Source organism: Sus scrofa, chromosome 7, assembly GCF_054392235.1.
Source record: "Sus scrofa isolate SSC_HxYL_T2T_F1_AM1 chromosome 7, Sscrofa_HxYL_maternal_Yorkshire_Landrace_v2.0, whole genome shotgun sequence".
Taxonomy (NCBI): domain Eukaryota; kingdom Metazoa; phylum Chordata; class Mammalia; order Artiodactyla; family Suidae; genus Sus; species Sus scrofa.
Window position 1 is genome coordinate 100,096,730 of NC_139389.1, and position 27,139 is coordinate 100,123,868.

Sequence of the window (27,139 nt, forward strand, 5' to 3'; positions counted from 1 at the left end):
GAAATGGCTTTCCTTAGATAAGACAGGAAAGGGAGCAAGGTTTCCTGAACAAATCCAGGGAAACCAATGCTCAGACTCATTAAAAATGGAAGAGATTTCATCATATGAGGCTGACCTCAAATTCAGTAGCTTGCAGTGGTTAACGAATCCGACTAGGAACCATGAGGTTGCAGGTTCCATCCCTGGCCTTGCTCAGTGGGTTAAGGATCTGGCATTGCTGTGAACTGTGGTGTAGGTTGCAGACATGGCTCGGATCCCGTGTTGCTGTGGCTGTGGTGTAGGCCGGTGGCTACAGCTTGGATTGGACCCCTAGCCTGGGAACCTCCATATGCCGCGGGAGCAGCCCCAGAAAAGGCAAAAAGACAAAAAATAAATAAAAATAAAAAATAAAATAAAAATAAAAAAAGAAAGAAGAAAACCCAGAATAGTCTAGAAGCCCAAGCTTCTAGTTTTTTTGTCCTGATCTAGCTACTTTCAGAGCAATCATAGAGATGTTCTCTTTCCTCTGTGTGTGTTTGCACACGTGCACACATGTACACACTCTGAGATGGAGCTGAGATTTTAGGACAGTGTTAGCAAAAGAACCCCATATACTAGAGGAGACCACAAACTTTGCTTCAACCAAGTTCTTTGCAAAGAAAATACTTAATTCCATCACTTTACCGTGGTCACTCAGTGAGACATTTTGGCATTCTCCACAGTGGGGGTCGACTTGAACTGGGGCAGACTTTGGTAGAGCTTCGAGATATTCAAGGAATGGTTGCTGGATGTCTCTCCCACAAGAAACCTCTGAGAATCAGTATCTTAAGTATGTTCTATAGATTCTTTGACCAGGAAGACAAGTGCCTGCACTACTCCCCGCCACCCCCAGCCCAGCCACACTGAGCATGCTCCCTATTTAATACCAGCAAGGCACCACTGTGGATCTGCTATAACAACAGAGGAATTAACTGGAGGGATGCGCCAACAGGCAACCCACTGACAGGACTCAATACAGCTGGACCATGGGACTTCTCATTAGCAAAACTTTATGCTTCCTATATACTCTCACTCAGTTTCCAACTCTGGGTGACTGGTTTTTTTTTTGTTTGTTTGTTTGTTTGTTTGTTTGTCTTTTTGCCTTTTCTAGGGCTGCTCCTGCATATGGAGGTTCCCAGGCTAGGGGTCTAACCAGAGCTGCAGCTGCCGGCCACAGCCACAGCCACAGCAACCCCAGATCCAAGCCGAGTCTGCGACCTACACCACAGCTCACGGCAATGTTGGATCCTTAACCCACTGAGCTAGGCCAGGGATTAAACCCGCAACCTCATGGTTCCTAGTTGGATTCATTAACCACTGAGCCACGATGGTAACTCCTCTGGGTGACTATTAATACTGTGCTCAGAAATAGGCGTTTCTGCCTTATCTCAGGATTAGGAGAAACAGACTCCCCTATCCTGCTCCACCCCATTATCTCAGTACTGTCTTTCATTTACATCCTTTTTTTTTTTTTCTGTCTCATAAATAGAGAAACAAAGAGACTCTGAAATGACAAGGAAAAAGTGGAGAGGGCGAGCTGGCAGAGACATATGCCTTTATACCTAACCACCGTCTGAGGCTGCCTTGAAGACAGCAGAGGAGGAAGGGCTCAGTGACACTCAGGTAGGGAAAATGAAACTTTGGGACACTCAACTGGAGTGGGAAGAGTTGATCCTGTAGTCATAAGTTAGCAAACTTCAAAAAGGCTGTTTGAAAGGAGTGCTAATAATACACATTAGGAAGAGGTCACAACATTTGTCCAGAAAATCATTTTGAATCTTTACCATTTGCCCAGTGGAGTAAAACCCTAAAGACTCCTCTCTCTCTCTCTCTCTTTTTTTTTTGTTTTTTTTTTTAGGGCCCCACCCATGGCACATGGAGGTTCCCAGGCTAGGAGTCAAATTGGAGCTATAGCCTCTCCTCTGGCCTATACTACAGCCACAGCAATGCCAGATCTGAGCCATGTCCACAACCTACACCATAGCTCACAACAACACCAGATCCTTAACCCACTGAGCAAGGCCAGGGATCAAACCTGCATCCTCATGGATGCTAGTCAGGTTCGTTTCCACTGAACCATCATGGGAACTCCAGGTTCTTTGTTCTTTTTTTTTTTTCTTTTCTTTTTCAGCCGCCACCGAGGCATATGGAAGTTCAGAAGTTCCTGGACCAGGAATCGAGCCCAAGCCAAGCCAGAGCTGAGACCCCACAGCTGGGGCAATGCTGGATCCTTAACCCACTGCAAGGGGCTAGGCCTTCACAGAGACAAGCCAGATCATTAACCCACTGTGCCACAGCAGGAACTCCCAAGATCTCTTTTTTTTTTTGTCTTTTTTCTTTTTGCCATTTCTTGGGCCGCTCCCGCGGCATATGGAGGTTCCCAGGCTAGGGGTCGAATCGGAGCTGTAGCTGCCAGCCTACGCCAGAGCCACAGCAACGCAGGATCCGAGCCGCATCTGCGACCTACACCACAGCTCAAGGCAACGCCAGATCCTTAACCCATTGAGCAAGGCCAGGGATTGAACCTGCAACCTCATGGTTCCTAGTCGGATTCGTTAACCACTGCGCCACGGCGGGAACTCCCCAAGATCTCTTTATTGAGATATTTTACCTTTCTAGGTCTTCCCTAGAAAGGTTAAAAATCTCAATTTTAACAGCCTAGGGAGGGCTCTCTGCTACCAAAGCGGGGAGGCGAGGAAATAGAGGGTGAGTAGAAGGTTTTAAAGGGGCAGGCCGGGAAGTGATGGACATCACTTTTGCCTGTGTTCCATTGGCCAGAACTCCGTCAGAAGGCCCTGCATGCATGCAAGGGGCGGGGTGGGGGGGTGCTCTGGGCTGAGCTGTCACTTCCCAGCTGCAACTTCCCCTGTGGAAGGGGAGCAGAACTCTATTTTTTTTTTTTTTTTTTTTGTCTTTTTGCTATTTCTTGGGCCGCTCTCGCGGCATATGGAGGTTCCCAGGCTAGGGGTCCAATCGGAGCTGTAGCCACCGGCCTACACCAGAGCCACAGCAACGTGGGATCCGAGCCGCGTCTGCAACCTACACCACAGCTCATGGCAACGCCGGATCGTTAACCCACTGAGCAAGGGCAGGGATCGAACCCACAACCTCATGGTTCCCAGTCGGATTCGTTAACCACTGCGCCACGACGGGAACTCCGGAGCAGAACTCTAGTGAATAGCCAGCATGTCTGCTACATAAAAAGAAGGATCAGGAGCTCCCGTCATAGCTCAGTGGTTAATGAATCCGACTAGGAACCATGAGGTTGTGGGTTCGATCCCTGGCCTTGCTCAGTGGGTTAAGGATCCGGCGTTGCCGTGAACTGTGGTGTAGGTCGCAGACACGGCTCGGATCTGGCATTGCTGTGGCTCTGGTGTAGGCCGGCGGCTACAGCTCCGATTCAACTCCTAGCCTGGGAATCTCCATATGCTGTGGGAGCGGCCCTAGAAAAGGCGAAAAGGTAAAAAGACAAAAAGACAAAAAAAAAAAAAAAAAAAAAAGAAGGATCAAAGTGGCTCCCAACCCAACCTGTGTATCAGCATGGCTCCTGGAGTATTTAAAAAATGCACATGCCTGGGACTCTGTCCCAGAGATTCTGATTCGGTAAGTCTGCAGTGATGCCCCAGAGAACCTGTATTTTTAAAGGCACAGGCTAGGTCGAGAGTCACTGTTAGGTGCTGGAGTATACACTTCTGGCACTGACTGTCAACAGTTTTTAGAATCATTTCCGATTTCTCAGTATGAACAATGCTCTTTCAACTGGCTTCAATTTTTTATGTGCTGGTAAAATAGTTTCCACCATAATAAATCCCAAACAGGATGGAAAGTCAATACTTTTGTACAGGTTTTTAGTAGTAGAGTCTATGTAATGATTAATAATATATAATTGATTAATTTTATATTGATATTTGACACAATGAAATAATGCAGGTAAGTGTAGTTGATGATATATTGATTTCTGAGAAGCTCATAGTTATTCTCTGCACCATAACATCATTGCATTCCGAAAGCAGCTCTTTTTGGAGTGATTTGAAAAAAAATTTTTCTCCCTCAGCCTCCACTTTTGAAATTTCACAGAGGAATAGGTGCAGGTGTCTGCTGGGGTGATGCTGATGCTGATGGAAAATCTAGGATGAATTAGAGACCTGGCAGAAGTTAGAAAGAACCAGGAGGAGGGAGGTGGGCTGACATGTCATGGTGAATGGAATCATCGTTAGTTGAAGAAAGCAAGAAGCAAGATGCTGGGAACAGGATGATCTCTTCCTCCCTCCCTCCCTTCCTTTTTTTTTTTTTTTTTTTTCTTTTGTCTTTTTGTCTTTTTGCCGTTTTCTTGGGCCACTCTTGCAGCATATGGAGGTTCCCAGGCTAGGGGTCCAATCGGAGCTGTAGCCACCGGCCTACACCAGAGCCACAGCAACTCGGGATCTGAGCCACGTCTGCGACCTACACCACAGCTCACGACAACGCCGGATCCTTAACCCACTGAGCAAGCCCAGGGATCAAACCCGAAACCTGATGGTTCCCAGTCGGATTTGTCAACCACTGCGCCACGACGGGAACTCCCCTTCCTTTTTTAATTGAAGTATAATTGACATATAACATTATATGAGTTTCAGGTGCACAACAAAATGATTCGATATTTGTATATATTGTATTGCTACAGGACATAAGAATAAAAAATAGAATGTCACAATTTCCACATTCTAAAGTAATTCTTTAAAAATCTTGGGAGTTCCTTGGTGGCCTAGCAGTTAAGGATTCGGCTTTGTCACTGCTGTGTGGCTTGGTTCACTTGCTGGCGTGGGAACTTCCACATGCCGTGACCGACACCATGAGTGTGGCCAAAATTAATAAGTAAATAAAATTTAAAAATCTTTATCGAAGAATATTTGCTCTATAGAAAATATGTATTTTTAATATAATTTTTTTATGGCTGCACTCACAGTATATGGAAGTTCCTGGGCCAGGGATTGAATTGAGCCACAGCTGTGACCTACACTGCAGCTGTGGCAATGCCAGATCCTTTAACCTGCTGCACTGAGCCAGGGATCAAACCCTTGCCTCTGCAGCGACCTGAGCCACTGAAGTTGGATTCTTAATCCACTGTGCCATGGGAGGAACTCCCTATTGAAAATATTATTGCTAAACACCTTTAGTATATATTAAATTATTAGATTAGAATGAATTACTCCTTTCCCTATTCTCCCATTGCATTTTATGTGTATTGTGCCTTATTTTATGTTTATAGCTATTTACATATTATTTTATGTTTATATTTTGTGTACATCCTTTATATTTATTTATGTTTATTTTCTGTATTTATTAGCTAGTGAGCTCCTGAAGGATAAAGCTAGGATTATGTTCATTGTCATAATTTTCTACAGTATGTTACAAGCACTCAAATGTTTATTACAGTGACTGGAAATCGTTCAAACCATTTAAGTTACTCAGTACCTATTATGTGCCAGAGAATAAACAATGAAAAATACAAAAATCCCTGCCCTAAGAGCTTACAGTCTAGTGGGAAGAAAACAGACAGTAAATAAAATAAATACATAAAATATAAAGTCCATCAGCTGATGATAAATTCTGTTGAGAAAAAGAAAGGAGGAGAGTGGACAGAGTATTTTTTTTTTTTTTTTTTGTCTTTTTAGGGTCACACCTGGGGCATATGGAGGTTCCCAGGCTAGGGGTCGAATCGGAGCTGTAGCCGCCAGCCTACATCACAGCCACAGCAATGTGGGATCCAAGCCTCGTCTGCAACCTACACCACAGCTCACGACAACGCCGGATCCTTAACCCACTGAGCAAGGCCTGGAGTCAAACCCACATCCTCACGGATACTAGTCGGACTCACTTCTGCTGTGTCACCACGGGAACTCCTGGACAGAGTATTAAAATTTGAGTAAAGGAGTTCCTGTGGTGACTCAGTAGTTAACGACTCTGACTAGGAACCATGAGATTGCAGGTTCGACCCCTGGCCTTGCTCAGTGGGTTAAGGATCTGGCGTTGCTGTGAGCTGTGGTGTAGGTTGCAGACGCGGCTCGGATTCCACGTTGCTGTGGCTCTAGTATAGGCCGGTGGCTACAGCTCCAAGTAGACCCCTAGCCTGGGAACCTCCACATGCCGTGGGAGTGGCCCTAGAAAAGACAAAAAAAAAAAAAAAAAAAAAAAGAAAAGGAAAGAAAAGAGGGCTTCAAGTGAAGGGTTCATTTGCTGACACTGAAAATTTCATCTGGCTTTTGAGTTTGTATTAGGAGAAGAGTGGAAACAGGAAGCACAGTTAAGAGATGAGTGTAAGAATCCAAGTGACAGATGGTGTTGGCTTGGATCAGGACCTCAGCAGCGGAATTGGTAAGCAGGGGTCGGGTTCTGGATGTTTTCAACAAGGTTTACGGGGCGTGAGACGAAGAGAGACTTCAGAGATGGCTCCACGGTACTTGGAGGAAAGTGAGAGGATGGAGTCACTGTAACTGAGGGGGGAAGGCTGAGGGCAGGGGTTTGGAAGGGAAACCAGCAGCTCTGTTGCGGACACACTTACCACACTAAGACAACTCTTAGTTACCTAAACGAAAATGCAGATAGAATGTGAGATATGACCTTGAGTTCAGGAGAGAGATCCAGGTTGGAGATTAAATGAGAGGGTTTTCAATCTGCGGGTGGTATTTGAAACACAAAGACTGCCTAAGCCCACAGGTGAGTGATTGTAGACAAACAACCTGGAAGGGCTCCAAAGTTAAAGTGTGAGGGAGATGAAGAAATAGCAAAGGCCAGTGCTAGAGGACCTTACAAGAAGAAGGTATTTCAAAGAGAAGAGACTGATCAGCTGTGTCACATACCGCTAGGAAGTCAGATGATGATGGCTGAGACCGGCCCTTGGATTTAGCAATTCCAAGTTTAACAGGGGAATTCCTGCTGTGGCGCAGGAACAAGCTCTGAAACACAGGTTCAACCCCCAGTCTGGCACAGTGGGTTAAGGATCCAGAGTTGTTGCAGGTGGGGCTCAGATATGATCCCTAGCCTAGGGATCCTGTATGCCACGGGGTAGCCAAAAAAAGAAAAAAAAATTTTTTTCAAAAAGGACTTGATAAGATCTGAGGGGGAAGCCAGATTGAAATGGTTTCAAGACATATTTAGGAGTTCCTGTTGTGACTCAGCAGTAATGAACCTGACATGAGGATGCGGGTTCAATCCCTGACCTTACTCACTGTTGCCTCAAGCTGCGGCGTAGGTCACAGATGTGACTTGGGTCTGGTGTTGCTGTGGCTGTGGTGTAGGCCAGTAGCTGCAGGTCCGATTTGACCCCTAGCCTGAGAACTTTCATAGCCAAGGGTTCGTCCTTAAAAAGACAAAAAAAAAAAAAAAAAAAAGAGAGAGAGAGAGAGATAGTTGGAGGAGAGGAACTGGAGTCATTAGTAGAGAGGAAATGAGGAATGGGGAAGGTAGCTGAAAGACGAGTAGACTCAAGCAAGTAAAAAAAAAATGTCTTTTTCCCCTAAGAAGGGAGAAATAGCCTGTTCATGGATGATGGGCAAAATCAAGTACAGAAACAATTTGATGTGGTAGGAGAGGCAAAGGAAAATTGCTGGGCCTGAGGAGAGAGGGAGGGATTGGACCCAGGTAAGAGGAGGGTAACCACTACCTCCAGGAAGCAGGAGGGACAGGGACAGGGAAAGCAGAGTAGGAGATGCTGGTGGAGAATTCTGAGGGAGGAAATTAACTCCCTAGCAGGATAAAGATGAATTCTTTACATTTTCCAAACTTTCCAAAATATGTATTATTACATAAATGTGCAAGATATTAAAAGAAACAATTCATGCTGACCTATAGACTTGTGTAAGGCAGGGAGAGCAGTTTTAAAGCTTACCCTAGAAGCTACTCTAGGGTTAGGGTCAGAAGTGCCCTCTAGTGGTTGATTTAGACCTTTTTTTTTTTTTTTTTTTTTCCCTTCTTGCTCTAGAGAGAAGTACAAAAGAGCAGAGCTTGGATTTGACGTTGCTGTGGCTGTGGTGTAGGCTGGCAGCTGTAGCTCCGATTCCACCCCTAGCCTGGGAACTTCCATATGTCATGGATGCCATCCTAAAAAGACAAGGGAAAAAAAAGTACAAAATATCCCTGCACACATTTTATATTCTTTTATAGAGAAGCAATTAAAAGCTCATGCATTAACTTAGGAAAAATCATATATTTGTGTAAATAAACCCAAACCATTTGCAGTCCAAGCTGCAGGTGATATTAGTTATTATTACTGAGACTTTCTCCTGTAAATACATCATTCTCTACAACACCGCCAATATTTAGGTACATTCTGCTTTTTCTTTTTTTTTTTTTTTTTTTTTTTTTGGCTTTTCTAGGGCTGTTCCTGTGGCACATGGAGGTTCCCAGGCTGGGGTGGAATCGGAGCTGTAGCCTCTGGCTTACACCATAACCACAGCAACGCGGGATCCGAGCCGCGTCTGCAACCTACACCACAGGTCACGGCAACGCCGGATCGTTAACCCACTGAGCAAGGCCAGGGATCGAACCTGCAACCTCATGGTTCCTAGTCAGATTCGTTAACCACTGAGCCACGACAGGAATTCCACATTCTGCTTCTTGAATGAGTCATTTTGGAAGAAGGACGACTGGTGGGCCGCTGCTTATCCAAGGCTGAAAAATCTTCTTGATGCTACGTAGAGTATAAACTCCTTATATTTTCCATTCCTTGTTTCACTTGATTTTGTTGTCACTGAGTTTCCTCTGCCTGGGATGTCCTTTCATCTCAGGCGAGTTAACTTATTTCCTCATGGTCTTCCAGACTACTCTGTCTCCCCTGCAATCTCACAATGCCCTGTGCTTCTTTCTCCCTCATGCCATTTTCCTCAACTGCAATAAAGTGGTCAATTCTGTAATGTCTGCTTCTTCTGGTAAATCATGAAATCCGTTAAGGGCTGAGAAATGTGTCTGGTTTGTTCACCAGCATCTCCTCAGTGCTCAGTTCAGTGCCCAGCACATGAACAGACATCATCCTGCAGGAGACTCTTGCCATGCCCCTATTAACATCTTTCCCATCTGACTGTGGAGGAGCTCAGAACTAGATTTCTGTTTCCTGAATGCAGTTTGCAGTTGTTTTAGGTGCACCTGGAACAGATGTAATAATTTGTTACAAAACTGTTCCAGCTACTCTTTCAGTAGCTCAGTTTCAATTTCTAGCCCCCAGAGCAACCCTTTACAAAAAAAAAAAAAAGTGCAATTCTTACATATGACCAGACCTTAACAGATAATTTTTTTTCAAAACAGAAAAAAATGCCAATACAGAGGGAAGAATGAGACCATTTCATGTTGTGCAGCCATATCTGTGATCCTAACCCACACAGTCCTGCTTATTCTCAGATTTAGAAATATTCTGGTACCTCCAGGAATTAATGCAGCAACAGTATTTCTAAAATGGATATGGTGATGGTGTTTCTCTACCTGAGGCCTTAGGCCATCCCAGCCTCTTCCTTAGACACCAGAGACTGAGAACAGGGGAATGGCTGGTTGTGAAATATCACACCATGGTTCCCTGGGTCCTAGACATGTGACATGGAATTGAGTGGGAACAGAATAAAATACTTCTGGCAGAAAGTTGAGCTTGTGTCCAAGTATATCTGGAAAGTCTGTTATCATCTTATATTCTCCCATTCCTCGAACCCCCACCCTGACTCTAAATATTTTAACCCCTTGATATAATTTTGGTGTAGTCCTTTTGATGTGGTCCCTGAAAGAGGTTCTCTTCTATTGCTTGTCCAAAGGTAGCAGGGTTTTCCTAAAAATCACAATTTCAACAATTTAATGGAGGCATATCTGATGATTAACCCCACTCAAAAGGAATTTCTTTTATTAGAACCCCTTCAGATTAAATATCAGATATATATATATATATATATATATATATATAATTTTTTTTTTTTTGTCTTTGTAGGGCCGCACCTGTGGCATATGGAAATTCCCTGGCTAGGGGTCCAGTTGGAGTTACAGCTGCCGGCCTACGCCACAGCCACAGCAGTGTAGGATCTGAGCCAAGCCGCGTCTGCGACCTACACCACAGCTCATGGCAATACTGGATCCTCAACCCACTGAGCAAGGCCAGGGATCAAACCCGAAACCTCATGGTTCCTAGTAAGATTCATTTCCGATGCGCCACGACGGGAACTCCCCAGTGGTGATTTTTTTTAATTTATTTTTTATTAGGGTACAGCTGATTTACAGTGTTGAGTCAATTTCTGCTGTATAGTGACCCAATCATATATCTCTAATAGATATATACTTTTTCATTCATATGTATTTCATATATATATATACACACATCCTTTTTATCATATTATTTTCCATTATTAAATATCAGAATTAATACAAACACACGAGTGTATTTGTGGAATATTCTCTCAAACTTGCTGTTCTTTCCTTTTATGAGGCTCTTCCCCAGGATGTTCACATGGATGGCTCCTTATCATCCTCCAGGTCACCGCTTACATGTTGCAGGGAGGCTTGGCCTCACCACCCAATCTAATTAGTCCCCTCCTCCTTTAATTTCTCTCATAGATCCTGTTGTTTTCCTTCATACAATTTATCACAAATCTTCATGTATTTATTGTGTTCATTCACTTAATTTTATCACTTCCACTAGACTGTAAGTTTCCCAAGGGCAAGGATCTTGTTTGTTCACTTTTATATTCCTGGAGCCTAGCACAGTTGCCTGACATGTAGTAGGTGCTCTATTAAAACTTGCTGAATGGGGAGTTCCCTTAGCGGCACAACAGAAACGAATTCCACTAGCATCCAAGAGGATGTGGGTTCAATCTCTGGCCTTGCTCAGTGGGTTAAGGATCTGGCATTGCCCTGAGCTGTGGTGTGGGTAGCCGACTCAGCTCGGATCCCGCGTTGCTGTAGCTGTGGTGCAGGTCGGCAGTGGTAGCTCAGATTCCACCCCTAGCCTGGGAACCTCCATACGCCTGCCTTCGGTGTAGCGCTAAAAAGAAAAAAAAAAAAAATTGCTGAATAAATGAGTGAATACTTTCTTGGTTGTTTCACTTACACTTGTTCCTTCTACTGCATTTTATTTCCTGGTACTGCACTATCACCCTCAACGGGATAGGAGAGAATTACAGTGCCCCTTCCCTCCATCACTGAGTATTGAGATAGCATGTCCTTTTTGGAGAAGCTTCTGGCGTCTCCCGGACGGTTATCATGTACGCAAAGGCGCACAATAATTCTATTCCTAATAGCATGACTGAGGCAATCAGGAGAGCTGTCAGAAAGGCTTTTAAAGTTACAGTCATTGGGTTCTTGGGCACTCGAACTACCAACATAACAATTACGTGAGAATGAGCAGAATGTTGAAAGTGAAATTAAATTCCTTCCTCGCGCGCCAAGAAACAGAGCCTCTTGCAGCAGCTCCTCTGCCCAATGGGGGGCGGAAGCATCCCAGTGACTCACTCACTGGAGACGTGTAGGTGGCAAGAGCGATTCGCGTTCAAAATCTTTTGACTCTATCCGCTTCCCGTAGCGCCTTAGCCCGCTCGAGTTTCAATACGCGTTGTTGTTTGACGAAGCTGAGTCCTATACACCGCCCGCTGCTTTCCTGATCATGGCTTCTCCGAGTTCCTTCACCTACTATTGCCCTCCATCTTCCTCCCCTGTCTGGTCAGAGCCGCTGTACAGTCTGAGGCCCGAGCACGCGCGGGAGCGGTTGCAGGACGACTCAGTGGAAACAGTCACGTCCATTGAACAGGTGAGGTGGCTTGACTGGGCGAGGCGCCCGCGCGGGGGCTTCTGGGAGCGGGAGTGCTGTCCTCAGGGCAGCCCCGGCGTGGAACTCACCGGGGAACTACAGCTCCCACAGTGCACTGCGGCTCCTCCCCTCTGGAAAGCTCCGGGCGCCCAGGCTTGGGCAGGGTAGTGGAGTGTTTGTGGGGTCAGGTTGGGGAGGGGTCGTTGTCGAGGTTGGAGGTAGAGGACAGTTCCTGGGTCCCCTCTGCTTTAGGGAGCGGACAGAATGTTGTTCTGTGAAGGACTGAAGCAGCCCGAGCGGGTCGGACAGCCCACTCCATTCTGCCAGGCATTTGGAGGTTCTCGGATGGATAGTGCACTTTCCCCACTCAACGCATAGTTTTGGGACCTGGAGGGGGAAAAAAGTGGCCAGACTGCAGACATGCCATTCCATGGTCTTTTTAATTTCTGACCCACATTGCCATGTTTGAGGCCTGCCTCGTGGCTGGGCGTTTTAGTAGTCAGTCATTTGAGCACCAGCAATGTGTTGGACACAATGCTGAGCGCTGGAAATAGAAAGAAATAAAACAGACCCGATCTTGAGCATCCCACAGCCTGGTGAAGAAGACAAACAGGAAAACAATAAAGTTTGGAAAGTGCTGTAATAAGAGTATGAATTTTGGACTACTTGCCATTCACTGAGGCCTCGAAGTAGATGGAGCCTATCACTGAAACGTGTTTGGGGAATGAGTAGTGAACTTTATTTTTGTTCCCCAGTTGAAATTGTTCCCAAGTTAGTTACTGTAGAAGTGCTTACCCATCTGTCTTTAGGGGAAGTGATCAGAAGGATTCTTTTTAGCACTAACAAATAAGCATCAGGCTGCTTCCTAAAATAAGACCTCATAGTTACATCAGTCTCCAGATTTAATCTTGGAGGGACCTGCTTTGATTTTTATACCTGAGATTGGAGGCCTCGATTTTGGCAAAATTAGTAATGATAATTATTATATTGTATAATTATGACTATGATAACAAAAACAAGGGCTTGAATATACACTTATGCACATAGTAGCAGAGGGAATATTTTAACTGGAGATTTGAGCTTCGTGGGTTTTAGGGTAGAAAGGAAACTTACCCTTTGATTCTAGTTTCCCAGGTTAGTTTTCCCACCAGTGTGTCCTTCCAAAAAAGTCTTTTGCAAAAGATTGCAAAGAAATCTCCCATCAGTGAAAAGGCGACAGGATCTTTGTGATATTCCTAAGTGATGGGTTGTTGAGTTGATTCAGTTCAAGCCTTTTTCTTTTTATCCTTCCTAAGACTATGGGATCACCTCTTATGTAGCTAACAGAATGGACCTAGCACATAAAGCTATGGATAGATAAGATGTTAGTGGAGAAGAGGGAATCAGAAGTTGAGCTAATTTATAGAGCGGAACAGAAACTTCCATGATTTGAGGGGCAAGTCAAGAACGGGAGCATTACAAAGAGCTTTACGCATCTGCTCTTTTTTTTTTTTTTTTTTTTTTTACGTGCAGTACTTTTTTTGTTCTTTTTCCGTTGAATGCCCTTGGTTAGTTCCTATCAGGGAAAGACTTATATTCTAAGTGCTTAGGTATAATAAGCCATGGAGAAAAGGATGCAACAAGGTGCTGGTCTGCAAAAGAGTTGCCCAAGGTCTGGGCCAGGTGTGGAAACTAGGTTCTGATATGGAACATTGGTGCTATAGGATGTCTTTCAAATCTAGGCCCAACTATGTGGTAGATGGTAGAGCATCTTGTGTTTCTTGTCCATATCATTATTCCAGCTCATATTTTAAAAGTCTAGGATAAACAGTTCCATATCATAGGAAGATAATATAGTATCTAATCCTCATGGCTGCCTCAGTGTTGTAATTATCATTATAGTCTCCATTTTTTGGGTTCCATACCCAGTAAATGCTCTCCATACATTGTATCATTCAATCCTTACACATTTTCCAGATGAGAAGACTGAGGCTTAGAGGAGTACTTGGTTTGTAGGTTAATGATGATATAATCATAAGAAAAAACAACCTTGCTAGGAGTTGTTTACAGAAGACACTGCCGTTATTCTTTTGGTTCTGACTGAAAATTCTTTTTCTTCTGAGGGATTTACCGACAGCTCAATTTTGTGCCATTGCCAGTTAAAAACAAATGCTTGTCATAGGCTTCCTGATTATCAGGATGCTATTCATTTGTTTAACAGTGATTTGGTAATAGTTAAACCTTTAAACAGTGGAAAGAGTCCTTAGCTCTTGGTTCTTCTGTTCCATTCACTCATTTGCATTCACCCAACAAATACTTGAGTGCTTTCTTTGTGCCAGGCACTGTTCTAGGCACTGGGCATAAGGGAGTGAACAAAAGAGGCCAAGTTGATGCCTTTATGAAGCTTTTGTTCTAGGCCAGGAAGGCAGTCAATTAAAAAAGGGGAAAAAAATCTAATCTGTCTGTCTGTCTGTCTGTCTATCTATCTATCTATCTATCTATCTATCTATCTATCTATCTTAGTGTTAGAGCGGAGTGCTGTGGAGAAAAATAAAGATGGAATGTGCCAGGCATGGGTGGGGTGGGAGCAGGGGAGGTTTTGATATAAGGTGGTAAGGGAAGCCTCTGCTGATGTGATGTTTTAGCTGAGACCTGAAGCAGATGAGGAAACAAGACCTGTGTGGATCTGGGGGGAAAGCATTCCGGCAGACAAAGGACCTGAGGCAGGGGTGTGCCTGGTGGGTGGAGAGCCACTGTGAATTGTGAAGTTAGCAACCAGAATAGGAAATCAGGCTGGATCTTATTCTTTCAGATACTCTGATCGAGTTGGGAAGCCATCTGGCTGAGTGGCTTTCACTTATTCCCCCGGATGGATTCACTCCACCCCTCTTTTTTTTTTTTTTTCTTTTTTCTTTTTACGATCTCACCTGCAGCATATGGAAGTTCCCTGGCTGGGTATCAGTCAGAGCTGCAGCTGACAGCCTACATACACCACAGCCACAGCAACACTGAATCTGAGCTGCATCTGCGACCTCTGCCACAGCTTGCGACAATGCTGAATTCTTAACCCACTTTTGAGGCCAGGGATCGAACCTGCATCCTCACATAATCCTGACATTATGTCAGGTTCTTAACCTGCTGAGCCACAGTGGGCTTCCACTCCACCCTGCTCTGGAGATGTGCCCAGGAGGTGGACCTGCATTGACTGGCAATCTTGCTTTCTAGCTTCTGGTTGCCTTTGGCCTTGGGGAATATTGAGAGCGGAGAGAGGGGGAAGGATGAGATTCACATATGTATTCCCTTCCTGCAGGACTGTGGGCTCGAGTATCTCTAGACTTCAGGTCACATCTCCTATCAGGTGCCTTCTTCATGGAGCTGTCTCCTTGTCCACTCCTTCTCTTCACACCTTCATGTCTTGGAGGGGGTGAAGTACCCCTGTGTTGCTAACCCTGTGTTATTAACTTTCCTCAGATCACCCACTTTGCATCTGCCATATGTTTCCTACCAGGAGTCAAACCGATCCACGGCTGGAGGGTTTTGACACAATCTGTTGAGCTTAACAGGCACATTTATGTCACTGTGGAGAGTAGGTTGTGAGGAGGCCAGCGTGGGTGCAGGGAAACCAGTTAGGTGGCTGCTCAGTACTGCAGGTGACATGTAATAGCAGCCTTGCTCAGGGCTGTGGTAGAGGAGGTAATGAGGAGTGGTGAGATCCTGGGTATCTTTGGAAGGCCTCTGTCTCGACACACTCTTTTGTTTCTTGGCAAGCTGATGAATTTGATGTTCCGAGACCCTTTTATGACTGCAGAAAGCAAAGTGTTATTGTATTATTTGTGTTATTAGTGGTTGTCTTCCTTTTTATGTGCCACGTGCAGTCACCCCATTGCAAATGCTCTGTGATTCTCTGTGGTTTTCTTTTAGATTGCCCTTGAACAGGGACAAAGGCACTCTCCACTGGAGATGGCATGATGTCCTTAGACAACATTCAGTCAAGTGACGGTCAACTCTGAGGGGAATCTAGAATTGTTGGTCTTAGAGTTCGTGGCGCAGTGGTTAATGAATCCGACCAGGAACCATGAGGTTGCGGGTTAGATCCTTGCTCAGTGCGTTAACAATCCGCCTTTGCCATGAGCTGTGGTGTAGGTGGCAGATATGGCATTGCTGTGGCTGTGGCGTGACCGGCGGCTGCAGCTCCAATTAGACCCCTAGCCTGGGAACCTCCATATGCCATGGGAGTGGCCCAAGAAACGGCAAAAAGACAAAACAAACAAACAAAAAAGATAGAATTGTTAGTCTTAGTCAAAATTGTTTTCTTTTAGAGGGAAAAACAATATGCCTGACGTAATCACAGAATGTCTTATAAGAGCTATAAGTACTAGTAATGTCTTATAAGAGCTATTAGTACTAGTAATGAAGTACTAAATCATGACTGCATTGCATGAGAATTTCAGGGAGTGGAAGCTGATCTCTTGTGGACTGAGGCAGTCAGGACAACTTGGAGGATGTGGGACCAAGGTTGGGCTGTGAAGAATAGATTAGTGGAGGCAGCCATTGCAGTGGGAAGAGCCATTCAGAGGGAAGACTTACTGGGTTGGCTGTGGTAGGGAATTAGGTCAGCTGGATGGGTGGATGGGTGGGGGTGGGAGGGTGGGGTGGCATGGAGAGCCAGGCTGAAGAGCTGGCTGCACATAACAGGTTTTGTGACACTGCAGATCTTGGAGGAAGGAATGTTGGGGATCCAGGAATGATTCCTGAACTCCTGTTGTTGACTTGTTTTAGGTCCTAGTCTCTGACAGATTATGAAATGGAGGTGGAACAAGTCCCTATATATGGTCAAACTAACTCCTTTTTTATGTTTCTGACCAAAGCTCTGCATGTTAGGTGGTCAGTAGGCCAGCTATGTGAATCAACTTTATGTTACTAAATTCAGCATATACAATGTTGTCCAACTATAAGAAAGTGCAAATAGCAGAATTTCCCAATTTTGCCCATTAAAAAGTCCCCCAGGGAGTTCCTATTGTGGCTCAGCAGTAACAAACCCAACTAGTATCCACAAGGATGCTGGTTCGATCCCTGGCCCTGCTTAGTGGGTTAAAGATCTGGTGGTGTTGTGAGCTGTGGTGTGGGTCGCAGACGGAGCTTGGGTCTGGCATGGCTGTGGCTGTGGCCGTGGCCGGAAGCTCCACTTTGACCCCTAGCCTGGGAATCTCCATATGCCATGGGTGCAGCCCTTAAAAAAAAAAAAAAGGCAAAAGATAAAAAGCAATATATATATGTATATATATATGTAAACAAGCCAAATACCTAAAATCACAATAACATATAAATACTGTTTTTTCTTCTCATATTCATAAAACATTTGCCTTCAAACTCTTCACCTCCATCTTTGACCTTAGTGTTTTTATTATCACTGGAGCTATGTCTTGAATCAGTGAATATGTCTTTCCAGACCACACTTTCAGTTTTTTGAGATACTATCCCTTTTGAATATGGGGAAGATATTATCATTGAATATTTTATCACAAGTTCCAATTGGAATTCTTTTACAGTATGTTTAGTTGGTGCATATCTTTGATCTTCACAACCTCTTTATTACCTTTTAAAGTGATCTTTAAAAGGGTTTGCAGTGGCAGTTTACACATGGAAGTGTGAGTTCTTATCCCCAGGAATTGAATCTGTGTTGAATTAGTCTGTTTTCATTGATGCCATTAGCCAACCTCTGGAGACAGCCAAAACCAGACCTTGACTGAGGTTGCTTTAGATGGCTGTGTCAACTCCAACTGGTGCTTTGTATTCAAAATAAAGATTTGAAAGAAATCCCCACAGCAAGAGTATTTTGTAAGGGTTTCTTATAAAGTGACTTGCTTTTTCTAAGGGATCATTTTTTTTAAGGAAGAATCCTTGTTTTATATGTAATCTATTAATGATTCTTGTACTGCAATTTCAGCATTAGCATGAGTCTCAGGCAGCAAATCTGCTTTCTGGAAGGATCCTCCTCTGGGAGAGAAGGGGGAATGTAGGGAGAAGGGAAGTAATGGTCCATGATATGAGAGTTGGTGCATCATGAGATTTGCTTTAGATAGAAGCTGTGAAAGAGAAAGTAGCAAATGCATTAGTTGTTTTTTACCCCTCAGCTATGAATGGAAATTATTATATGCTTCTGATTGGATTTCTAGAAAAATTCCATGAGCTTTTTAGGTCTGCACGAAAGAAGTTCCCAAGCTAGGGGTTGAATTGGAGCTGTAGCCACCGGCCTACACCACAGCCACAGCCACACAGGATCCAAGCTGCATCTGGACCTACAGCAATAGCTTACGACAACACTGGATCCTTAACCCACTGAGCAAGGCCAGGAGTGGAACCTGCAACCTCATGGTTCCTAGTCGGATTCGTTTCTGCTGAGCCACTATGGGAACTTCCCATGAGCTATCTTTTATTTTTTATTTATTTATTTGTTTATTTTTTTTTTTTTTTGTCTTTTTGCCATTTCTTGGGCCGCTTCCACGACATATGGAGGTTCCCAGGCTAGGGGTCTAGTCGGAGCTGTGGCTGCCAGCCTACGCCACAGCCACAGCAACGTGGGTTCTGAGCCGTGTCTGCGACCTACACCACAGCTTAACCCACTGAGCAAGGCCAGGGATCAAACCCGCAACCTCATGGTTTCTAGTCGGATTCGTTAACCACTGCGCCATGACGGGAACTACCCCATGAGCTATCTTTTAAACAGAGCTGTTGAGAAGACAAGCAGGTGGTTAGGTCTGCATTTATTTATTGCCATGGCACCTAAGTCTTGGGGACCTGGATGTTGTCACTTTATCTCTGGCCACTAGATCCCAACACAATCTCTCCATCATTGGAAACTACAAAATAACATATGTATTAGTTTATACCATGTACATAGGCTATACACACACTAATATATATTAGTTTATATTATATAAAGATATGTGGGTATACATTTATATACATAAATAGAGGAGGAGGAAATAAACCTTTCCTCTACTCATCTTATATTCTCTAGCTGAGCCCTGTAAGTTAGACTGGACAAAGACAGGTTTACAAGAGAAAAATAAACAGAAGTTTATTAATATGTGCGCTGTATATGTACACATGAGAGCACCCCCAAATGAGTTATCCAAAAGGGTAGTTAGAACTTGTGTTCAGGTACCATCTTAGTCTAAAATTAAGGCAAAGTGTTTTGGGCTTCTGGGTTGTGGAGACAATTCATGGGAAAGGTCCAAGAAAACTATGGTAAATAAGGTGTGTTTAGTAAAGCTTGTTATTCAGATTTAAGTCAGTGCCTTCTCCATTGATAAGAATTAGGAGTTCACCACTTCTGGGTACAGAGAAGGAGGCCTCTTTACAGAAAAAAACTTAATGCCTTGTTTTTAGAGCTTTTCCTTCATCTGGTTATCAGTGGCCTTTAGCTCAAAATAATCTGTAAGCCAAAGAGGAGTATTTTTGGAATGGCATATTCGAGGACTCCTCAATATGTATAACCTAAATTCAGCAAACTTAAAAACTATTCTGAACCTAGAAGCACCTAGCCTCTGCCCTGTCAGAGGCAGGAGTAAACTTCTTAGATGGTTGTGTTTGTTTATTTGTTTATATTTTCATTTGTTTAGTTTTGGCCACACCCATGGCATGTGGAAGTTCCTGGGCCAGGGATCAAACCCACGCCCCAGCAATGACCCAAGCCACTGAAGCGACAATGCCTGGATCTCTGTGCCACAAGAGAACACCTTTATTTATTTGTTTATTTATTCATTCATTCATTTATTCTGATATACTTGTAGACTTAACTCTGAGCTCATGTGTTCCCCCTTTGCTGTATCCTCAGTGACTAAGCGCCTCATGACTAGAGAAAGTGAGAGATGTACTGTTAGGACCAACAGTTATGTTAACCCATCAAAGAGGCTTGTGAGGGCAGGCCTCTAGGTATATCTGTACTGGAGACTTAGACTTGCTGGGTTGAAGGGTCTGTGCTTTTTCAGTGTTAGTATCTGCTACCATGTTGCCCTTCACAGTGGCTCCAGCAGTTTAAGCGGTAATTAGTGGTGTACTGGAGTTCTCTTTTGCCTATACCCTCTCTAAGACTTGGTATGGTCAGCAGCCTTAATTTGGGAAAAGTATGTTCCAGGTATCTTCCCCTAGGCTCTTATTTGCCTTTAACTTTGCTTGTGTTTATGTTCTTACTTGTCTTTTTTCCTTTGGGCTTTTTGAAGTCTTGCTCTATCCCTAGAATATGAAGATACTCTCCTGTCTGTTGTTTTAGTGACTTGACTCAAGTTTTTCATGTTTAAGTTTAATCAACCAGGAGTTTATTTATTTCTAGAGTGTGATCTAGGAAGGTAGTTTTTCTGTCAGCAACATCTATCATAGTCCATGTTTTTTCCTTTGATACTGGATTTTCCCATCTCTGCCCTAAACCAAGTTTTCATATATGCATGAACTGTTAGGAATTCTTTAATAAAAAATACTGCTCAAAGAGGATCACTGAATATTATAGCATAGTGATGATAAACACCTCTCTTAATGAATTTCATGACAAATTATAGACAACCATATACTTCTCAAACACTTTAGTGTTGCATGTCATTAACTAGAATTCAGTATCTATTTACAGTTCTTTTTTTTCTTTTGAGATAAAATTTACACATACTAAAATATGTATATATATATATATTTTTTTGTCTTTTTGTCATTTTAGGGCTGCACCTGCAGCATATGGAGGTTCCCAGGCTAGGGGTCAAATCGGAGCTGTAGCTGCTGGCCTATGCCATGGCCAGATCCGAGCCGTGTCTGTGACCTACACCACAGCAATGCCGGATCCTTAATCCACTGAGCAAGGCCAGGGATCGAACCCGTGTTCTCATGGATGTTAGTTGGGTTCCTTAACTGCTGAGCCATGACAGTAACTCCAAGAATAATTTTCTTCTACCCAAGGACAATCATATCACTTTTAAGAAATTAAAAATAATTTTCTGGAGTTCCCATTGTGGTGCAATAGAAACGAATCCAGCTGGGAACCATGAGGTTGTGGGTTTGATCCCTGGCCTTGTTCAGTGGGTTGAAGATTGGGCGTTGCCATGAGCTGTGGTATGGATTGCAGATGTGGCTCGGATCAGTCGTTTCTATGGCTCTGGTGTAGGCCAGTGGCTGTAGCTCTAATTGGACCCCTGGCCTAGAAACCTCCATGTGCTGCAGGTGCGGCCCTAAAAAGACAAAAAAAAAAAAAAAAAATCAAGAATGTTTCAAGGAGGTAAAGACTGTAAAAACAGGACCAAAGTTTAAAAAAAATAATAATAATTTTCTAATAAACTCTAACATCCAATTTATTTTTGTTTCCCCAAGATTCTTTTTCTATCTTCTGTGTGTGTGTGTATTTTGAATCAGTTCCTTTGTTTCAGGCTGTTTAAAATTTTTGAAGAGCTGATCCCTTGGGACTAAATTTTCTGGTGACTAACCCTTGGTGGTCTTTCTTTTAACATTTCATTTGCAGTGTTTATGAAACCGATCAGATGTTTTAGGATGTCATCCTCCTCCCAAGAGAGCCTTATCACTTTCTTGAACATGGTCACAAACTGTGTGCTTTGTGCTCCAGGGAAATGAACCTATGGGCTTTCTGCTATTTATGCAAGAGAAAATGATCTCTTGTTACTGTGCTGTTAATCACTCTTTGCATTGTAACCAGTTGGTAGCTACCTTGCCTTGGGGACTCTCAGGCAGAAAAGAGAGATTAACTAGAATAGAATAGTCCCTTCCTTTGGAATGGAAAGGAAACATGGAAATTCAAGATAAAATGAAAGGCCAGGGAAAGTGGACATGCTTTAGGATCCCTGTATTGAAGGTGATTTTCTCATCTTTCCTTTTCTTTCCTCTTCCTTTCTTACTCTGATTTGAGAGCTATGTAGGAGTTCCCGTTGTGGCGCAGTGGTTAATGAATCCGACTAGGAACCATGAGGTTGTGGGTTCGATCCCTGGCCTTGCCCAGTGGGTTAAGGATCCAGCATTGCCGTGAGCTGTGGTGTAGGTCAAAGACATGTCTTGGATCTGGCATTGTGTGGCTATGGTGTAGGCCAGCGGCTACAGCTTCGATTAGACCCCTAGTCTGGGAACCTCCATATGCTGCAGGAGTGGCCCTGGAAAAGGTAAAAAAACAAACAAAAAAAAAAAAAAAAAAGAAGAAGAAAAAGAAGGCAATGTAGTGTTAGATTTCTTCATGACTTAGGTAACCTTGTTTTTTAATAATTACTCTCAGTTCTCCTATGTTGAATTTTCATAAAATTTTTAAAAAGGAACTTAATTATAGATCTTGCTTTATAGACATTATGCAGAGGTTGTGACTGCTTCTCTTAATTCTGTCCCAAAGGCTATTTTTTTTTTTTTTTTTTTTGTCTTTTTAAAGGGCCACACCCACAGCATATGGAGGTTTCCAAGCGAGGGATTGAATCAGAACTGTAGCTGCCAGCCTACACCACAGCCATAGCAACACCAGATCTGAGCTGCATCTGTGACCCACACTGCAGCTCACAGCAACACCGGATCCTTAACCCACTGAGCAATCCAGGGATCAAATCTGTGTCCTCATGAATGCTAGTCAGATTTGTTTCCATTGAGCCACGATGGCAACTCCCCAAAGGCTAAATTTGTAATTCTATTAATGTTTAAGGAGGTGCCCAAGACCACTCCTAGGTTTGCTGAGTCACTGCAAGTGTTACCCCAAAACTAGGTTTGTATGTTGGTGGGTGTCGGGCCAAAACACACAGCCAAGCCAAATAGGAGGGTAGTGAAAATAGGAGGGAAGGGGGCAGGGCACAACCTTTAAAAGAATGACATAGCCCTTGAGGATGTCGACTTAAAAAAAATGCACAACCTGAAAGTTGAGTTAAGTTTTATTTGGGGTGAAATTAGTGAAACAGCACTAATGGCCTGAACCTTGCCAGAACACAGATTGGGACTTGAACCCATATTTTAAATTAGAATCACTCACCTGATGCCAGGACTTACTGAGCAGGTTTCTTTCCGACCCTCACGCAGAAGGAATTTAGCAAGAGACAAAGTGACAGGATGCTTGTGAGGGATGCAAGCAGGCCGATGAGGTTCTGCCCCCAGGATCTGGTGGGCTACAGTTTTATTATCCAAGAGGAGTGGGGGTCGGAAAAGACTGCCTCTTCCTCTTTCTTCTAGTAGTAGCTCCTCCTTACTAAGGTGTGTATTCAAATCAGCAGAAGGGTGGGCCTCAACTCCTGCCCTAGGTCTGAATCTGACTGCAGGCCTCATCCCAACCTCCAGCCAACATCTCATGCCTCCACTAGTCTAGCAAGCCTGCCTCATTCTGATAGCTTTCCTGAGCAATTATTAACTTACAGTGATCTCCCACCATCCCCTACGTTTCCCTCTCTATCTATGATCCTTTATTGGGACTTCTACAACTACCTGTGCCTATTTCATCCCTATCTTTAGGACTTAAGCCCAGGAGAAAGCATCTCAGGTAGCCCTCAGAAACCTTGGAAAACAGAATTCCTGTTGTGGTGCAGGGGAAACAAATCTGACTAGGAACCATGAGGTTGCAGGTTCAATCCTTAGCCTTGCTCAGTGGGTTAAGGATCTGGTGTTGCTGTGGCTGTGGTGTAGGCCTGTAGCTGCAGTTCAAATTAGACCCCTAGCCTTGGAACTTCCATATGCCGCAGTTGTGGCCCTAAAAATGCAAAAAAAAAATGAAAAGAAAAGAAACTTCAGAAAATTTCAGAAACTGCTCTGAGGAGGCAAGGGAGGAAGCTAGGATTTATGAGTTTTTGCAACAAAGGGAAGGTAGTTGGAACAAAAGATTTACAGGTAACTAGATTTACAGAAAGAGATGTACGGAAAAGCAGTTTCTATGGGAAGATATAAAGGTCTGGGCTTACTGGAATCACTCCTTTGACATGCACCTCAGCTGGTGGCCTGTCTTCTTTCTTTCCCGACTTCCTTCAGGGCTCACTATCCTGTCCCTGGGAGTGGCTCTTCTCACAGATGGCTATGATATCTTTGGTCCACTTTTTTTTTTTTTTCTTTTCTTGAGCCACTCCCAGGCTAGGTATCTAATTGGAGCTGTAGCCGCCTGGCCTACGCCAGAGCCACAGCAATGCAGGATCCAAGCCTCGTCTGCGACTACACACCTCAGCTCATGGCAATGCCAGATCCTTAGCCCCTGAGCAAGGCCAGGGATTGAAGCCGCAACCTCATGGTTCCTAGTCAGATTCGTTAACCACTGCGCCATGATGGGAACTCCTCTTTTGTCCACTTAGCTACAGCTCAGGGGGCAGCATTTCAGATAGCTCTGAAATGCTGCCCCAAAGGGGAAAGGGAGAATATCAAGATATAAGTCATAAAGGTGAAGGGGGAGGTGCATGCAGCCTTGCTCACATTTTACAGAAGTTTGCTGCCCGTCCCTTGAAGGAGAGTGCTAGTCACAGACATCAGTCATCATCGAAGGCTTTTAGTGTTTTTCTAGTTATGAGGAGATGCAAGAATTGGGCTCATAAAAATCTCCTAAAAATATCTAACTATCTGAAGACCTGTTCTTCCACTTTTCCCAGAGTGCACAGTTCCTCACTCCTGGTCTCCACCCTGAGCTCTGCTCAGGGGGTGCTGTGGGTCAGCAGCTACGGGGGCTCTTGTTTTTCTTCGTGTAGAGGCTAATGGCAAGTGCCAAACTTCAGTTCACAAAGACAAAAACTGGTTAGAACCAGCTAGGTCCAAGGTGGTGGTTGACCTTGAGCCTCATTATATGCTCCTTGTAATACGTTAGTGTGGTGCCATGACAACTTCTAGGCCAACCTTAAAAGGCCAAAAAGTGGGCGGTGACCCAACTCCTGGAAATCCCTGCCTCTCCCCCAAAATAGTTGGAATAATCTTCCCACTCTTTGGCCTATGAAATTACCCAAGATTTCAGGACCCAAGGAATCTTCCAGGAGCCTCTTATCTTCTGAGATGGCCCACATTCTCTCAATAAATCTACTCCTTACCTATCATTTTGCCTCTCACTGAATTCCTCTTGCACTGAGACATAAAGAACCTGAACTTCAGTAAGTCCTGGGACCAGGTGTATGATTTTAATTAAAAAACAGTGGGTTCAGAGTTCCCATTGTGGCTTAGTGGTTAAGAACCTGATGTGGTGTCCCTGAGGATGTAGGTTTAATCCCTGGGCTCGCTCAGTGGGTTAAGGATCTGGTATTGCCACAAGCTACAGTGTAGGTCACAGATGTGGCTTGGATCCTGCATTGCCATGTCTATGGTGTAGGCCCGCAGCTGCAGCTCTGATTCAGCCCCTAGCCTGGTAACTTCCATATGCTGCAGATGCTGCCATAAAAAGAGAAAAAACAAACAACCCCTCCACCAAAAAAATAAAAAAACCCGTGGGTTCAAATCCCAGTGTAGGTTCTGTTGGGGTTCAACAAGAAATGCCAGATCTGAGCCGCATCTGCAGCCTATACCTCAGCTCACTGCAATTCCAGATCCTTAACCCACTGAGCAAGGCCAGGGATCAAATCTGCGTCCTCAGGGATGCTAGTCAGATTTGATTCTGTTGAGCCACAACGGGAACTCCCAGCAGACTATGTTCTGGTGCTTTGTATTAGTCCCATGACAGTGTCTGGAATGGAGGAAGGATTGTGAGGAATCTGGGGCAACTTTCTTATTCCTCCTGAGTTGAATTCTTTTTTTGTTTGTTTTTATTTTTGTTTTTATGGCTGCACTTGCAGCATATGGAAGTTCCCAGGCTAGGGATTGAACCTGAGCCACGGCTATGACCCAAGCTGCAATGGTGGCAGTGCTGGATCCTTTAACCCACTACACCTGGCCAGGGGTTGAATTTGAGCTTCTGCAATGACCCAAGCCGCTGCAGCTGGGTTCTTAACCCACTGTGCCCCAGTGGGAATTCCCCTGAGTCAAATTCTCACAGTAACTTCAGTCCATTTTCTGAAGCACTGTAAATTCTTAGCCAGGTAATCTCTCAAAGTCATGTTCAAAGGCAAATACCAGAGCATATCCTAAAAACAAATACAAGTGAATTTCAGACTGGCTGCCAATTTTAGCTGATTCACATCACAGCTCCCCTCATCATCACAAATGATTCTTGCACTTGTCAAAAGGACTAGAAACTCTCAGTAGGTGTTTCAGAAATAAATAATGCATTTTTAATATTTCCTGGAGAGGACATAATTGTATGTCTTGAAGTCCCAACAAGGACTAGCCACAAAGAACAAGGATGGTCGTGAAGGTGAAACCCTGTATGCTCTTAACCAGCCCCTCCCACACTACTGCACCATACTCTTTCTTTACAGAAACTGTGCTATGTGGAGTTCCCATTGTGGCTCAGTGGTTAATGAATCCCAATAGGAACCATGAGGTTTCGGGTTCAATCCCTGGCCTTACTCAGTGTGTGAAGAATCTGGCGTTGCCGTGAGCTGTGGTGTATGTATGTTGTAGACGCGGCTCGGATCCCACGTTGCTGTGGCTGTGGCGTAGGCCGGCAGCTGCAGCTCCGATCCAACCCCTAGCCTGGGAACCTCCATATGACATGGGAGTGGCCCTAGAAAAAGGCAAAAAAAAACCCCCAAAAACAAACAAAAAACCAAACAGAAACTGTGCTGTGTGACCACCTCATGGGGTGGTCTTTAAAGGAGACATGTTATCTCATTTCTTTTTGTGACTTTCTGAGATCCTTCATTTCATGGGACTGTGGAGTCCTGTGTGTGACATAGGACCAGTGACCAGATACACTCTTTCTTTTGTATTTCCACAATTGATTTTCTTGTAAATCCCTTAGGGGATTTTAGTACTCTTCAATCTGTGTTCAAACCATTAAGTCTGACAATGAGAAGTGCGACCCTTGGCAGAAATTGTGTATTTGCGAATGGCCAGTTGGCCAGCACCTAAACAACTTCATAGAACAGGCAAAAGGACAGATTTTTCCAGCAATAGGGATCCATCTTCTTCTGCTCCCTGAGTAGCTGGCGCCAGGGTGCTAAACTCCAGAACTGCCATTCGTTTGGATACTGTGGATTCGTTTTTTTTAGAGAAGTCAATTGCAATGCTGACGTGGTACAGGGCATTCTCTTTCACTGTCCGTGTCCCAAACCTATCATCCTGCAGAGCCCCTGAATGGAGTCTTGCCATGCTTTGAGGTGCCAAACCACACCAAGTAACTCTAACCGGTGGGCGTGTGTGGCAATAGAAAGGAAAAGCTGACAAAGGTCTCATCTGTATTTTTTTTTTTTTCTCTCTCCCACTCCTGCATCCTTACCAGGCAAAAGTAGAAGAAAAAATCCAAGAGGTCTTCAGTTCTTACAAGTTCAACCACCTTGTACCAAGGTAAGCTGTGGTTAGGGATTTGAGGGGACCTGG

At 44.1% G+C, this 27,139-nt stretch overlaps 1 protein-coding gene and 1 long non-coding RNA gene across 4 annotated transcripts in view; both read left to right on the forward strand.

Moving 5' to 3' along the window:
- The first annotated feature begins 1,529 nt into the window (after positions 1-1,529).
- On the forward strand, positions 1,530-8,120 carry LOC102168171 (uncharacterized). Its single transcript, XR_002345982.2, has 3 exons — positions 1,530-1,641; positions 6,266-6,372; positions 7,979-8,120. It is a non-coding gene; the product is annotated as an uncharacterized LOC102168171 (long non-coding RNA).
- A 3,447-nt stretch (positions 8,121-11,567) lies between these two features.
- FNTB (farnesyltransferase, CAAX box, beta) overlaps positions 11,568-27,139 on the forward strand; it is a 77,374-nt gene continuing 61,802 nt past the window's right edge. For 2 of the 3 annotated variants that reach the window (XR_014809071.1, XM_021098185.2), the window contains exons 1-2: positions 11,568-11,770; positions 27,042-27,106. Coding sequence is in view for 2 of the 3 variants with exons in the window: in XM_021098185.2 (XP_020953844.1) it covers positions 11,627-11,770; positions 27,042-27,106 (209 nt within the window). In the remaining variant the exon portion in view is untranslated. 3 annotated transcript variants of the gene reach the window in all.